Genomic DNA, 16,185 nt, shown 5'->3' with positions numbered 1-16,185 from the left:
GCAACGCCAGACCTAAGAGCTTTGGATGTGAGTTTAGCTGTAAGGTCATGTCATGAAAGTGTGATAATTAAATAGAAAAAAATTTAATATTAAAGAATAAAATTAAACAAAAAAAAAAGATTAATTGAAAAGAAAAAAACAAAGAAAAAAAATAAAACAAAGCACTACTTCAATAGTGCTTTGTGAGGAGGGGTACAGTTAAATCCCTTCATGAGATTACGATAATCTAATGAAAAATAAACAAAACAAATCATGAAGTTTAATTTCAATCAAATCAATATTAAAAAATGAAATTGGAAAAAAAAAACAATTAAGAAAAAAGAAAAAAAATCTGAATCAATTGTGTTAACCTGTCAAACCAGGTTAACTCGTCAAACATGGGATCTATGTCATGAGAGTGTGATAACTAAATAAAAAAAATTAACATTAACGAACTAAATCAAATAAAAAAAATTAATTAAAAAAAGAAAAAAAAAAACATATAACTAAAAGGCATCTCATATTTCACTATGGATTTGAACAGTGCAATCCACAGTAAAGAAAAAAGAAAAAAACAAAAAAAAATTATAATTAATAATTTTTTTTTCAAATTTATCAATTATTATATTAGCAATATTCATTATAATAAAAATAATAATATTTATAATACAAATAATAATATTAAACTTGCATGACCCAAGTTTAAGCGGGTCTGGCTGCAACGTCAGGTCCAAGAGCCTTGGGTCTGACTGCAACACAAGATCTAATAGCCTTGGATATGGGTCTAGCTGCAAAGCTGTTTTATAAAAGTGTGATAACTAAATAGAAAAAAAAATTAATATTAAAGAATGAAATAAAAAAATTAATGGAAAAGGAAAAAAACAAAGCAAAGCACTATTTCAATTAATAGTGTTTTGTGAGGAGGGTACAGTAAAATTCCCTCATGAAATCACGATAATCTAATGAAAAGTAAATAAAACAAATCACGAAGTTTAATTCTTAATCAAATCGATATTAAAAGATGAATTTGGAAGAAAAAAACTAATTAAGAAAAAAAAATCTAAATCAATTGGGTTAACCCGTCAAATCAGGTTAACCTATCAAACCTGAGATCCGTGTCATGAGAGTATGATAACTAAATAGAAAAAAAATTTAATGTTAACGAATTAAATCAAACAAAAAAATTAATAAAAAAAAAACAAAAAAAAAACCTATTACTAAAAGAGATCAGACATTTACTGTTGATTGCACTGTGCAATTCATAGTAAAAGCCTAATCAGTTTTAGTTATACTTAATTAATATTTTAATAAATATAAATATTATTTTAAAAAAATATGAACGCGTGAGAGCATGGATGATGTCCTTCTACTTTGGGTGGCACCTACAATGACTAACAAACATCAGCTTTCAGAGCAGAATTGGAATCTACTCGATGACTCATTCATGTCGTGTAAGGAATGTATTTTTGTTTGGTGGAAGCGACATTTATTCTTTTTTGTTCTCTCTCATTCTCTATTCCGACGTCGACGTTCAATTTTTCAAATCAATCTTTTAATATATTATTTTTGAATTTGTTTTATTATTTTATTTAAAATAATTTATGAAATTAATTTTTTTTTTCTGATTTTATTATTTTTCATCTATTATTTTTTATCTTAATTCTTTGTAGTGCTATTTGTTTGTTTTTTTATCATTTTTTTTATTTTGTCTCTCATTATTTTATTTCATTTATATTTTATGTCAAATTTGATTTTTAATTTTGATTGATTGAAAATTCTAATTCATGATTTTTACAGGTTTACCTTTTATAAGGTAACTCGGTCACATGACCTGGGTCATGAGTTTTGAAGATTATCTGATTTTACTACAATTATTTTTTTTTATTTTATTTTTTAAAATTAGGTTATTGAGTTTTCAACTTCATGATTTTTGCCGCTTTGATTTCTATAAGGTGATCCCGATCTTAAATCCTGGGTCTCGGGTTAGTCAAATTAAACTTGGTTAATTTACTCAGGTTTTTTTTCAATTTTTTTAATTAGTTTTTTTTTTTAGTTTTGTCTTTCATTATTTAGTTTGTTTGAGAGTTAACCTTCATTATTTTTTTTTTGTTTTGTACGGGGTTATCCTGATCTTACAAATGGGCCGTGAGTTTGGCATGCTGATTATAGATAAGGTTTTTTAATTCTTTTTTAAAATTGATTTTTATTTATTTATCCTTTAGTGTTTTATTTGTTGGTAACTAAGCTTCAAATTTTTTTTATTTTTCTTTGTACGAGGTTATCTTATTCTCATTTATTTTTTATTTTGTTATTAAATAAGATCGTTTATACATTTTAAGAATAAAATCTAAATCATTACATCAAATGTTAAGTTATTGGCAATTTTATGAGAAATTTAGCTACTTTTGTTTTATATATGATATTCAACTAAAAATATTTTATAATTAAAATATTTTTTTACCAAACCTTCTATATAAAATAAAATTTACAGAATTTGATGAACAATGATGTTAAAAATAGAATAATATGAAAAATAATGATATGTTGTGATAATAAGATGGATAATAATAATAACAATATTTATAGCAAAATAACAGGGTGACAATGATAAGCATGTTGGTAGCATGATGATAATGAGAAATAGTAAGGGTGGTAATGATTGGTTGATATTATAAATTTATTTCTATTCCTATAATATTTTAATAAATAAACTATGTTTATATGTTTTTCATAACATATTACCATAAAAAAAAATGAAATTAACTGAAGTAACAAAAAATAATTTAAGCTTACAAAAAAATAATCTTAAATCTATTTTCTTAAATATATTTCACAATTTTTTATGCCTATCTATTACTTTTGATGATATAGGGGTGTGACGGCTATTGGAAAACAATTTTTGCCTTCAATAATTTTGTAAAATATATTTCTCAGGCTATTGGAAAAACAATTTTGCCACCTTTCGATCCTTACTAAAACCTTAGCCACCTTTCTTCTTCTTCTTCTTCATTTTAATCCATTTCCCTAAAGATAAAGATCATAATCTAATTCAACAAATAATTTCTCAAAAAGCTCATGGACGGTAAGCCCTTACTTTGTTAGAAAAATGAAGCTACGAGTAAAAAAATAAATAAATAAATTTACTATGTAAGCATCCAAGGCAGCCAATTCACTCGCAACGTTGAATCTATCTTGTTTGCTACACTCTTGTGGAAAAGTCATTGCCACCCTAACCATTTACAATCTTGCTGGTCTTCTCCGTTAGTTGAAGTTGAAGATGGAGAAGATATGTGTCATCTCCGTTAGCAGGTCAATCCAAGCCATCACTTGCTAGCTAGTAATTTCCACGACTCAAGGTATCATCATGTTGTTTGAATATCACCTTGGCAGAACCTCCATGATCCGTCATCTTGCCTTTTTAGAACATAAAGAATCTTGTAGGTGCTGCAATGGATATCACGCACAAAAATATAAGAAAGGAAAGTATTTGAGCAATATACTTCGGAATTCAGGCTTCAGAGTAATATTGAGACTTCACTGTTAACAGATTTGGTTAAAAGTTTAAAAAGGATAAAAGGAATAGGCGAATTATGCAGAAACACTACTAGGCATACCAAGATTCGTTTATGACTGATTCTTGAACTACATGATTCGTTTATGACTGATTCTTGAATACATGTTCTTTTTTTATTGTTCGTTATGAGGAAGAGTCAAGAGAACTCTTCACGTTCATTGAAGTCGAGACTCACGAGTATTCCAGAACTGATGTGCGACATGGATATACTGACCTGTAATAGTTTGGGTTCTTCTGCAGGGATTCATCAACCAGCTCTGCTGCTTCCTCAAGGAGAGCTTCGATTTCTGCAATCTCAACACCATATCCATCTGAGAAAATATGAGCTTGCAGAATGGACAGTTGCAGCAAAACAAATCTCCAATAAGAGGACTGGGCTTTTGCTGCATCAGCTAAAGCTTGCCACTGTGGATCAAAAACCCGAACAAAGCAAGCAATTTCTCAACAGTTTGAACCTCAAGGAAAGAAACAGGAAGTGAGAATTTATAGTTACTCTGGCAATGTATTTCCTTACATCATGCACAAAAATACAGAGGAGCTGTATCTACGCAGCTTGGCAAACAAACAAAATATTAGTAGTCTGCTTAATTATTGGCAATTTAATATTTTCTCAAACTCGGTACTAGATTGTTCCGCAAATGATATCCCTAGAACGTAGACTAAATTTCGATAATATTCATTCTTGACTGAAATTGATGTTGAAACCACAATTGAAATCTTTGGTTTGGACCAAAAGAACCCAACAAATTATCTATACTGCATTCAACTACAACAATGAATAACCTGATTGATTAGCTGTTATAGAACAAGGAAAGTGAATTATGTTTTTGCAATTTGAAATGTCACTTAGCTGGGCAAGTTACTGTAATCAGATGAACCAAAAACTGAATTACATCTTCAAAGCCACTTGTTCAGCTTAACAAGATTAGAGAGGCAGGTTAATGATTGGATATCTTATCACAACAAATATGTTTTACCTGGGCAAGCATAGACTCATCAAGGACTTCAGAGAGGCTGTGAACTTGGTGGCCAGGACCCAGAGCTTCAGCTTTAATTGCTTGCCAATGCTTAACAAGAGCTTCAGCTTCTTCAACAGGCATTTGCTTCCTAGATATTGTTGCAATAGAAGATGATATACTAGCAGCAAGCCTCGAACCTTGCAATCTTTTAGTATATGATCGGTTTCCAAACTGCACCTTAATCATGGACAACAGATTTCTCAATCTGCCAAAAATACCACTTTGACTAATATAAACAGGGTGAACATTGCGATCAAGAGAAGAATCTGTTGTCCAGGCAAGGGTACTGGTGCCCATACTAGTTCTATCAGAGGTTAATCTAGATGCAATTCTCATCCTTCCCACATTCATGCCTGACAGTTTAAAGGTAATAAACACAACACAACCTAATACTCCAACAAAACTAATCTTTCCAACCAGATCTCCACGTTCTAACCAACTTTCCCAAGTTCCTCTATTGTAAACACCAAGATCTCTCTTCAATTGAACTGACGGTTCATTCACATTGCTTCCACTGGCATTCTTGGTCAATATCAATGAGCTTTGCAGATCAGTTGGAGCTAATTGCTTGACAGCAGACCTAAAGTGTTGAGAAGAGTTCATATATGGAATTGTTTCCCCAGCATCCATTTGTTTCATTGCAATGTCAGACAGTGGTCGATGGAATACAGGAGCAGTGACTTGTGCAGCTATTCTACTTTTCTTGCTTGCAATAGCTCTCCTTTCACCACCAAAAAAGCTCACCTGTTGAAAAGTATATTTGTAACAACAGTTCCCACCAATGCAAGAGATTACATTCATTTTGTGTTTCATAGATATGATTCTTACCAAAGAAGGAGTGCAGCCTCTAGTATCTGAAAAGATAGCAAGCACAGAATCCTTCAGCCATGTTTCCTGATAAAGTTCAGCAGGCATTCTGACATGAGAAAGCATCAACATTCGAGAATCATGATGATCAGAAGAATCACCTTGTGCACAACCTTATTTAATCATATCACTGGTCCTGAAACTGTGAAGGGGAAAGACTAAAGAAAATGGACATGCAAGAGAGATCTTCAATAGTTAGGATTTTCTATAGTGAATTTAAACAGTTAGAGATAGCATGGCCCACTAATAGGATTTTAATGTACCAACAGGGTCCTTTTCTTACACCCTATGTAACTAGTCCTCTGACACCCCCTTCTAAGCACAAGTCCAACAAAAATATACTAAATTGGCCACTGAGCAGCCCAAATAACCAAAAGAAGGCCTACATGTAGAATCTGAGGCACAACCAAAGTGGTTCTAATACCATCCAGCCTAAAAGCTTATACTGGCAGATGCAAAGGGACATCTTAAATTGGTAGATGTAAAAGGACATTACATAAGGCCAATAACAGATTATTCAACAGTCTCCTGAATGTAAACAGCATGAATACAGCAAATTAGAAGACGGTGATATTCTAAAAGAATACCATGTAGGGAAACAATAACAAAAGATGCAGAACATAATGGGCAAGCTGAGATACCACGTTAAAGAATCCAGCACAAATGTATATGATATTGGGTTGGATGTACTCAATAGCTGATATAACATATAGGCAAGCCCCTTGTGAATATGGAGCTCGAATTCCCTCATATCCCCTCTAACATTGACAGAAGGTAAAATATACCATACCATATTAACATCAGCTAAATTAATTTGACAGAAGGTAAGACCATTGTAGAAAAAAAAATGACAACACCTATGTTTAGAGTTCACTTGGGCCTTCCTAATTGTGCTCTCCGCCTGATGCTTCAAATGCATGCATGTGGCAATGTACAACTCACAAGGCCAGAGTAAAAAGGCATACCAATGATGGTTTTGCACCAGAGACATCTTTAATCTCCTTTCCTGGGACCAGACTCCTTGTAGCAGGATTTGAATTTGATTCTATCTGCTGAAGCTTTTCAACTGCCTGGTCTTGATTACCCTGAAAGTTAAAAGAAGAAAAACTTCTGTGGTGTTATAATAGAGCTGTGCCATTAATGAAGGGCAGAGGGCTGGGAAGAAAAAGAGGAGGATGCAAATGAATGATTGACCAGTAAAATCCACGATAAGCAATCCAAAATATGCTAATGAAACTGCATGCTAATACAAAGGGAGCTCAAAATATACCTGACCGAGCAGAAACAAGCAGAGAGCTTCTTCAAATTTTAGATCAATACTCTCTGATGCCATCAAACACTCACATATAGTTTTTGCTTTGTTGACCTAGCAAACAGAAAGCAATCGAGATAGGCAAGACAGGAAACTGTCTGAACAGAATAAAAGGTGTAATCTAGGATTTGTACCAATTCTGTTTGCTTGCTAGAAAAACCAAGAGCAATATGAGCTAAAATCGCCATGTAGAAACAATTGTAATCGATCACAACCCTTTGATTCTGTGACTCAAGTGATTTCTTATTCTTGCGCACAAGGGCTAAATCATCCCAAGGAAGGAGGTCAACTATTTCTGTAGCCATGAGTCTGTTAAGTGCTTGGCTCAGAAAACATGGCCAATCTTGAACTCTGCATGATGTTTCCACATCAAGGCCCTGCCTCAGCAATTCACGCAGGGCAGCAATCGCTCCTCGTCTCCGTTCTGCATTTTCAGGAGAGTGCAGCATGCCTAATAATTCCAATGTGCAGGCAGGTGCAAGCTCCTCCAGAGATTCTTCTATCTACACACAAAACCCAACAAATTTACATCGGACAGTGGATAATGAAAAATACTCCACAGCATGAGACAAGTGGGACATAAAATTTGTTGTCTGGAGCACTTTGTAAAAATTCTAGCACTGTCAAGTGTGATAACAATGTGTCCTAAAACTTCTATTAATCATGGATTATTTATTTGCTCTGCTTCATGACCAATGAGAAAATTCAGATCGACTTGATCACAAGCACCATCTTGGGCACAAGCAAAAAGAGATACCATAATAAAAAGAATTGAGCAAGCAACATACAGATCCTTAAATGGAGGGGAGAAAGTCACAGAATCATAATGACCTGAGATAGTAATGTCATCTTGCCAAGTGAGATTTTACACCTAAGAAGACACTGGGCACGAGCAAGAGCTTCAAATCCGAGGGACACTTTGTTCCTCTCAAAACCAATCTTCGCAATTGCACACTTCAAGAAAGCACCTATGATAAGAAAAGGGGGCATAACAACCCTGGTACTTGAAAATCACAACAATTTGACCTCCTAAATTATTTCTCTTACCTCTGCCAATGCCATGGATAGAAGCACATCATGAGAATATGGCTTAGCATCTGGATGCTGGAGAGCTGCTCGACCAATATCCAGCACCAGCTTTTCTTCCCCAACCTGTATCAGAGAAATAAAGATCCTACCATGTTATGCTAACCAAATCCTGCTGCTAAGAAAGACAGTGCTTAATACTAGTAAGAAAATGTCCACATTGGAACACTGCCAACAAAAAGGATAGTGATCATTCAGTAAAGCAATTTTTCAAAGGAAGATACACAGCAGAAAACCATGAACAGTAACAAGTGCAACTATTAGCGAGCTGAAAGTCTATGCAAAACAGCAATCTGATCTCTTCTAAAAGACAATCCTCACTTAAAAACTGTGAAACCGTTTCCAGAATATTTGATAAGACATCACAGACTTGTACCTCTTGAAGCAGGCAAAGGGCACCAGACAACCAAGCCCATGGGATTCGCAGAGTGGATTTAGGTGGGATCTTCTCCCTCACATTCCCAGCATATTCTGGTTCAAAAAGAAGCTTATCCCTTGCATCCATTAGAAGATCCTGATATCGAAACAGCACGTAAGAGATCACAAAATCCAAAATTTCCTTCCCATGTCAACAATTTTTTTTGCAAATAAAAAAAACCACAAGTTCCAATCTCGATTCCCCACCTGCCGAGACATAACAGCATCCATGGTATAACCCTCTTCCACTTGAGCATTTTTCAACTGCATCACCGACTTAACAATCTCATCCTTCTCTGCCTTATCAGGAACACCAACAACCTGCCAATTCATTCAACTGCAGACCGTGACTAAATAAAACAAACAAAAGCCCTACAAACAAGAAGAGCGAAACACACTCTAAACCCTTGAGATGGGACTAAAAAAATCTGTTCCAGATAAACAACTTTCACTTCTCTGTTATTTTCAAGATCTAAGAGCTCAAACAAAAACACTAACTAAAGAGAGCTTTACTGTGTTCGTCTAACCTGATAACAAGTGACGGGGATTTCAACAGTGGCTGTAGCAGCGGCATTGTCAAGAATGCGAGAATCAGTAGTGGCATTCAAGATCCACTTGCTGTTGTTGGATTCGAAATCACTCTTTCTCGAAACCCTAGAAACAGATACTCCAATTCCAAAGGAGGAGGAGGAAGCAGCTTTTTTAACAAAACCTGAACAAAGCAGAGAGCGTTTTGGACAATCGCTTTTTCTGTTAAAACTGACTTCGGGATTTCGATATAAATAACAGTAACAGCAACGAGAAGAAGAAAAGGAAGAAATAATCGTCGGAGTCAGATTCAAATAAGACACTGCCATTTTTCCTTCTTGCTAAACCATGAAAAGCTGCAGCTCCTTGTAGTGGCTTAGTGCAGCAGCAGCTGCTGCTACATTGGAGATGATGGTAAAAACGCTTGAATTTTTGGAAGAAGGAGGGGAGAGATTATGGGCTTTGATTTTGTCAATTAAATTAAGATTTGTTCGTTAAATATGAGAAATAGATTAGACTAATGAGGCAGTGAGATCTAGAGAACCGTTGCTTTGTTGAAGTTTTTGCAGCTTTTGGTGCAATTTTGTCCTCTTTTTGTGAATCTTAATCCATACAGGTCCTTGGTGGTGTTTTGCTTTTCTGGTTTATGTGGGTCCAGGCTGCTTCGTGGCCCAAATTTGTTGGGCTGAAGGGAAAGCATTTTGAAACTATAATCGTTGGCTGAAGGAAAAGCGTGGAAAGTCGAGTCTTTAAAATTCAGCCCAGCCTAACATTTAATTACCAATTAACCCAAAACATGACCCGAGTTGAGTTTTTAACGAGTGTCGAAGGCTCGAAGCCGCACAAATCTAAACACTTAAAATTAATTATTTATAATATAAAAAGTAATTGTTCCATAAATATATTAATTTTAAAACTTAATTACTCAATTAAAATAAATTATTTAAGTTTAATTATAACAAAACATATAAAGATACACTAAATATACTAATTCGACAAAATCAACTAATAAATAATTAAAAAGTTGATTTTATTTTATGATCTAAACTAACTATAAACAAAAATTACATTGATCAATTTTTTATATATACTTGTATTTGGTGTATATGAACTTTTGAGTTTCACTTAAATTTTTTTGTATTGGTCAATTACATTACTTAAATGGCTCTAAAAAGTTATTTATATTGACAAAGGAGGTAGGAGCACTTTTGGTTTTTTCTCATGGCTTTTTTTTGTAACTCTCGCATGGAATTAGGGGTGATTGGGTAATTTTATAAAAATAAATTAATATCTTATTCAAGAGGTGGTTGGGGCGTGCTCTATGTATGCCAGCAAGTGAAAGTCACTCGTGCTCTTGGTGTGGCGCGTGCAACACCGCCTAACGGTTATTTGTTTGTTAAGTAAAATTGGGATATCTTTTTTTTTATTGCAGTATATTTGGTCTTGAATAATTTTGTTCCTTGACACTTGATTTTTATATCATATTTGGTTATTATTCTTTTAATTGTAACGAGTTTGGTCTTTAATCATTTATTAGGTTAATTTGTTTTTCAACTTCATCTACTTGCACTTGATTTTTATACTGGATTCAGTCTTCATTCTTTTTATTGTAATGTATTTGATATTGAATCATTTATTCAATTAATTTATATTTGAATTTCATCAATTGAAATTTTATTTTTATATCAAATATGTTCATCGTTCTTTTAGTTGTTATTTTTAGTTGTTCTTATCCTTTTTCCTAACTAAAATTATTTTTCAATTGCATACCTTATGATTTGGTTTTATTTTATTTTTGTGACAAATTTGGCACTCTTTCTTTTTAAATCTACATTTTTTAAATCACTTTTGTTTTTTTTCCGGTTAGGAAAAGGATAAGATCAACTAAAAATAACAATTAAAAGAACGATGAGCATATTTGATATAAAAATAAAATTTCAATTGCATACTCGCAGATTTTGACAATCTCACATGGTTTTGCTAGTGCTTTGTTTTTTAAATTTTTTTCACTAACTTCTTTTTCAATTTCATCATTTTACATTTTAATTCATGGGAATTGACGATCATTATTTTTTTAAGATCTTTTTCTATGATGTCGAGTTGTGATTTTCTTTTATTCTTTAAAATACAATCACAATGTTTGGGCATCATTTTTTTAAATTGTAAAGAAATTGGCCTGGCTCGCGGCGAAACATGGATCACCAAGCACACAAATAACTGTTAAGAAAAACGCAACCAAAGAGTTAAAATGAATTATTTTTCATACCATAACTTGAAGCCAGACTAGAGTTAAGTTGAGGTTTACATTAAATTAAAAATAATATGACTTAATAATACCCGAATAGCTAGCTCTGAATTTTAATAATCTGGTTAACCTAATCAAATTCATTATGTTAACTTTAATAATTTTTTTTAAAATAAAATAATATTATTTTAATGAAAAAATTTAACTCGAGTGAATTTTTTAACATCCAATTAATTTAATAACTCAATGATCCATATTATTTTTCTAGGCCAGCCCCGATGAAGTTGCTATACCTCTGTCTTTGACTTTGTGTAAAATCCATGACTTTTATCGGACTTACGCCCAGAGTGTCGCAAAATAACTTCTAAATATTTTTTATTGTGTTTTTAGTTATGTATTCAGTTATTTTTTAAAATATTTTTTATTTAAAAATATATTTAAATAATATTTTTTATTTTTTAAAATTATATTTAATATTAATATATCAAAATAATTTTAAAATACATAAAAATTATTTTAAAATAAAAATAAAATAAAATTTAAATTTTTTGAAAACATTAAAACAAAAGTACAAAAGTTTTTGTGACAGCTAAGGAGAGGTTCCTCAATCGAAAGTGACTCTCCCCGCTGGACACACATGGCACCTTCATGACCATCAAATTTCAAGGTATAAAGGTGGAGCCCCAACCACCATGATAAACCTCCATCTCTTGCTCCTCCGTCTGTCTTCCAATAGTCTGAGCAAACACAAAGAAGTCTGCGCATAATGGAGGACACGGTTGTTTTGTACCCATCACAGGGCCATTTGTCCTCCATGTTGGAATTGGGCAAGCTAATACTCAAACACCGTCCTTCAGTCTCAGTCACCTTCGTAATGTCCAACCCTTCAACTGAATTAGTCTCCGCCAATCCTTTCATTACTTTTATTCCCCTTCCTGAAGTTTCTCTTCCAACTCCGATCACATCATTTTTAGATTTAGTAGCCTCATTCTTTGAGATCCCTAAACTCAACAACCCAGACCTCCACCAAACCCTTTCAAGTCTTTCTGCTTCCTCCAACATAAAAGCCTTGATCATAGATTTCTTTTGCAGCCCAGCATTCGAGTTTCTCTCCTCTAGGCTCGACATCCCAATTTACTATTTCAACTCTTCTGGTGCATGTGGCTTGTCCATGTTTCTTTACATGCCTACCTTGGACAAGAACACCACTGAGAGCTTGAAAGACCTGGACATCCTTGTTGAGGTCCCTGGGGCACCAAAAGTTCCATCAAAAGATATCCCGCCAGTTCTTTGTGACCGATCTCATAGAGTTTACCAGTACTTCGTCGATACTGGAAAGCAGATGTTCAGGTCTGCAGGAGTTGTTGTAAATACGTTCGAGTCACTAGAGCCAAACGCATGTAAGGCAATACAAGAAAGAAAGTGCATCCCAAATGAGCCCCTACCACCACTATTTTGTGTCGGTCCACTTGCAATCACTGGTGAAAGCAGAAAGGAAAATGAGTGTCTAACTTGGCTGGATTCACAACCAAGTCGCAGTGTTTTATATCTTTGTTTTGGCAGCATGGGAGTCTTGAGTTCAAGTCAGTTGAAGGAAATGGCTATTGGGTTGGAAAAAAGTGGGGTTAGATTCTTGTGGGCAGTGCGTGCTCCAAAAGAAGATGGCCAAACCCAAGCTAGAAAGACAGGTAGTATCGCAACAGAACCATGTCTGGAATCGATATTTCCAGAAGGGTTCTTGGATAGAACCAAAGACAGGGGATTTATAGTGAAGTCATGGGCACCACAACTTGCAATACTTAACCATGGCTCGGTTGGTGGTTTTGTGACTCACTGTGGATGGAAGTCGATCCTTGAAGCTGTGTGTGCAGGGGTGCCGATGTTGGGTTGGCCTCTGTATGCAGAGCAAAAGATGAATAGTGTTTTCTTGGTTGAGGAAATGAAGGTGGGTCTAGCGGTGAAATTGGCGGATGAAGATGATTTTGTCAGTGCGGCTGAGTTGGAGGAGCGTGTGACTGAGTTGATGAACTCGAAGAAAGGTGAAGCTCTTCGAGAACGAGTCAAGGCTTTAAGAGAGGCTGCGGTGGTTGCTAAAAGTGAAGGAGGTTCTACTTATGTTGCCATGGAGAGGCTGGTGGAATCATTCAAGTAACTGCTAAATAGCTGGAGCTTAAAATTAAGTCTTCTATCAATTCCCCAAGAATAAACCATTGCTCAGCAGTGATTTGTGTCGGTTTTTATTTTTATTATGAATTTGCAATGTGTGATTTGAGTAATTGAGGAATTTAAATGATTTACTATATCAGTTCTTTTTTAAAAAATTATTTATGAAAACTTATCAAAATTAAATGGCGTGAATGGTTTTCTAGTAATTTTGATTAAAAAATAAAAAAAAATTTAGTTCGGTTTTAGATTAAAAACAAAAAAAATTAAATTAAACCAAACCAAAAAAAAAAAATTATTATAAACTAAAAACTACCATAAATTTATTAAATCAAAGCTTATATAAATATAGCCAAAATAAATATTTATAAATTTAACTTATTCAGTTTTAACAAATATAAAACCAAACTTAATTAAGGGTCCAGTCATTAACTATGGTGCTTGGATTATTTAGATATATATTAATATTAAAAATACAAAATGTTTGGCTATTACATCGGCACGTGTGCATACCTGAAAATCGGCATGTCAAAGTGCTTTACTGCGACGTTACATATAATAATTAACAAATCTTAAGTGAGTGGGATAAGTGTGTAATTGTGTATTGATAATTTGATATAATAATTAACAAATCTTAAGTGAGTGGGATAAGTGTGTAATGATATGATAATTACCATATGATTCTATGGACACGTCACAATAGCATCAACATAGAATATCATGATACTACACATTAAATAAATACCTTTGTTTTATTTAAATCAAATTGATTTTAGGTAAATTGACTGAGTCATAAATAGTAGAGGTGAGCAAAAAAACTGAAAAACTGATTAAACTGGAAAAAAATAACTGAAAAAATCAAACCGTGAAAAGAAACCGATTAGAATTTTGAAAAAACCGACAGGTTTGGTTTCGGTTTTATAAACCTAAAACAAAAAACCAGAGTCGAACCCAAACCAGAAAAAAATAAAAAAAATCGAGTCAAACCAGAAAAACCGAACCAAACCAGGTTGAACTAGTTTTTCCCCAAAATAACCGAACCGAAACCGGTCGGTTTGAACCGGTTTTGGTTTTTTTAAAAAAACCGGTTTTGTTTTTTTTATAAAAACCGAATTAAATAAAAAAAAATTAAAAAATTAAAAAACATCATTTTGATGTATTTTAGCACGAAAAGTTATTTGTAAAGTAACTACAACCACACTCTCAAACATGCTCCCCTTAAACTTAGTATAAAGTTAAGTAAAAAATATTAGGTATAACAACTCTCTAGAATCACATCCACTTAGCCCCAAATCCTTTTAATCATGAATTCCTATCCACACTAAAATCATAACTAATCTCTAACAGCTATTTATGATGCTAAGCTAAAAAAAAATATTGCAGCATGTCTTAAATTGTAAAAATACTATTAAAAAAATTTCGCTTTCAATATTTAAACAACATAAAACACTTTTTAATTAAAAACATATTTATTTGATTTTTAGAAAAGTGTTTTTCTTTTATCTTGGGTGGAATATATTTTTCAGAAGGTGTAAAAAATTAAAAGATATCATGTTATTTATTTATTATATCAAGCTTGGTCCTTAATTTTTCTTATTGCTATATATTTTGTTTTGAAGTTTTTATTTGATTTCCTGTCAATTTCATTTCTTAGGATTTGATATAATTTTATTTTTATATCAACTTTATTCCTTGTTATTTTATTTGTTATTTATTTTTCTCTTAATTTTTTTACCAATCATTTTTTATCTATATTCTCTTGATAGTTATTTATTTTATTTAAAATAATTAATGAAATTAGATTTTTTCTTCAATTTCATCATCTTTTGATGTTTTTATTTATTTGATTTGGTTTTTATTATTTTGATTACTATTTATTTTATTTGAAATAATTTATAAAATTAATTTTTTTTATTTAATTTCAACTTTTTTCAACTTTTTTATATGTTAGATTTTGTCTATATTCTTCTAATAAACTTAAAAAAAATTAAAATATTAATAAATTACTTTATAACTCATTTTTTATATCACATTCAAACATACTTATTCAAATTAATGCTCATCCTATCATAGTTATTCAAATTAATGCTCATCCTATCTCATTTGTCAAACGTTATAAAAGCTTATTAATGCGGTGCCTACTAACCTACACGCTTATGAAAAGTTTAAAAGATATAATTTATACTTTAAAAAACAATTATACCTTTAAAAAAAATCCATCACACTTCCCACCCAAACAAACACTTTTGCTCTTTGCCGGAAGCAAGCAGCAGCACAAAAAAAAGGGCATTAAAAGCTGCGATTGAGAGTGAAAACGTCACATGTGAGGTCTCTCCATCGTCCTCAACGGTGCCAAACCAGAACAATAGCTGCTCTTTTCACGGTTCCCTACACGCCTGTAATATATCGGAAAAAAAACACCGTGAAAAAAATTTAATTAAATTAATTAAAATTTTAAAAAAACCGAGCTAAATAAAAAAAATTAAATGAAACCAGTTTTTTTAAAAAAACCAAACCGAACCGAAACCGGTTTTTGTTTTTTTAAAAAAATTTTGGTTTGTTTATTTTTTTTAATAAAAACCGAACCAAATCGAAAATGATCACCTTTATAATAGATGGTCCTGTAATTTTTTTATTTTTATTAATATGAATATCCATAACAACTTTTATAAAAATAAATAACTAATTTTAATTGCGTTGACAATGGATCCCCTACCTTAATTCTTACCTCCAAATTAATTTACTCCTCACCCTCTCATCTGCTGTGGATGATTTGCTATGGCATAAATGTTTTTTTTTTTTAATTTACAGGTAAAATTTCAATCATAAAATCAAATTTAATGTACAGTAAGTTCTTTTCTTCCTAATTATTGATATAAATACATTCTTGATACTTGGGTTATTCTGTTAAATCCATAACTTAGATTGTGGATCCAACTAGACTCAATAATATTATTTTTATAAAATAAATTTTTTTACTTATATGATAATAAAA

General features: G+C 32.5%; 2 protein-coding genes across 5 annotated transcripts; one reads left to right on the top strand and one right to left on the bottom strand.

Annotated features, from left to right (window-relative positions):
* Positions 1-3,098: 3,098 nt before the first annotated feature.
* Positions 3,099-9,340, bottom strand: LOC7485199 (plastid division protein CDP1, chloroplastic). 4 transcript variants are annotated; one of them, XM_024582333.2, is made up of 12 exons: positions 8,782-9,340; positions 8,462-8,575; positions 8,214-8,351; positions 7,799-7,903; positions 7,583-7,705; positions 6,886-7,254; positions 6,710-6,805; positions 6,405-6,524; positions 5,401-5,466; positions 4,531-5,316; positions 3,768-3,840; positions 3,099-3,423 (listed from the first exon to the last, which is right to left on the bottom strand). In XM_024582333.2, exons 1-12 carry the CDS (start codon positions 9,109-9,111, stop codon positions 3,398-3,400), a joined length of 2,346 nt encoding a protein of 781 aa, XP_024438101.1. In that variant the 5' UTR covers positions 9,112-9,340; the 3' UTR covers positions 3,099-3,397. The 4 variants fall into 4 exon arrangements, with proteins under 4 accessions (XP_024438101.1, XP_024438100.1, XP_024438102.1 ...); XM_024582332.2 differs by having other exon boundaries at positions 3,768-3,958; positions 8,782-9,337; XM_024582334.2 differs by having other exon boundaries at positions 3,768-3,958; positions 8,462-8,591; positions 8,782-8,925.
* Positions 9,341-11,697: 2,357 nt separating this feature from the next.
* Positions 11,698-13,327, top strand: LOC18103613 (UDP-glycosyltransferase 88B1). Its single transcript, XM_006376547.3, has one exon. It carries the CDS (start codon positions 11,794-11,796, stop codon positions 13,177-13,179), a length of 1,386 nt encoding a protein of 461 aa, XP_006376609.1. The 5' UTR covers positions 11,698-11,793; the 3' UTR covers positions 13,180-13,327.
* Positions 13,328-16,185: the final 2,858 nt, after the last annotated feature.

Source organism: Populus trichocarpa, chromosome 12, assembly GCF_000002775.5.
Source record: "Populus trichocarpa isolate Nisqually-1 chromosome 12, P.trichocarpa_v4.1, whole genome shotgun sequence".
Classification (NCBI taxonomy): Eukaryota; Viridiplantae; Streptophyta; class Magnoliopsida; order Malpighiales; family Salicaceae; genus Populus; species Populus trichocarpa.
This window is presented reverse-complemented; position numbering and strand designations above follow the sequence as displayed.

Bases quoted from the DNA above. Each gene is read 5' to 3' on its own strand.
- LOC7485199 (XM_024582332.2), bottom strand. From the start codon at position 9,111: ATGGCAGTGTCTTATTTGAATCTGACTCCGACGATTATTTCTTCCTTT. The intron at 8,352-8,461 runs GTGGGGAATCGA...TTTCGATATCAG, and splicing joins ATGCTGTTATGTCTCGGCAG to GATCTTCTAATGGATGCAAG. The intron at 3,424-3,767 runs GTCAGTATATCC...TATCCATTGCAG, and splicing joins AAGAACCCAAACTATTACAG to CACCTACAAGATTCTTTATG.
- LOC18103613 (XM_006376547.3), top strand. From the start codon at position 11,794: ATGGAGGACACGGTTGTTTTGTACCCATCACAGGGCCATTTGTCCTCC.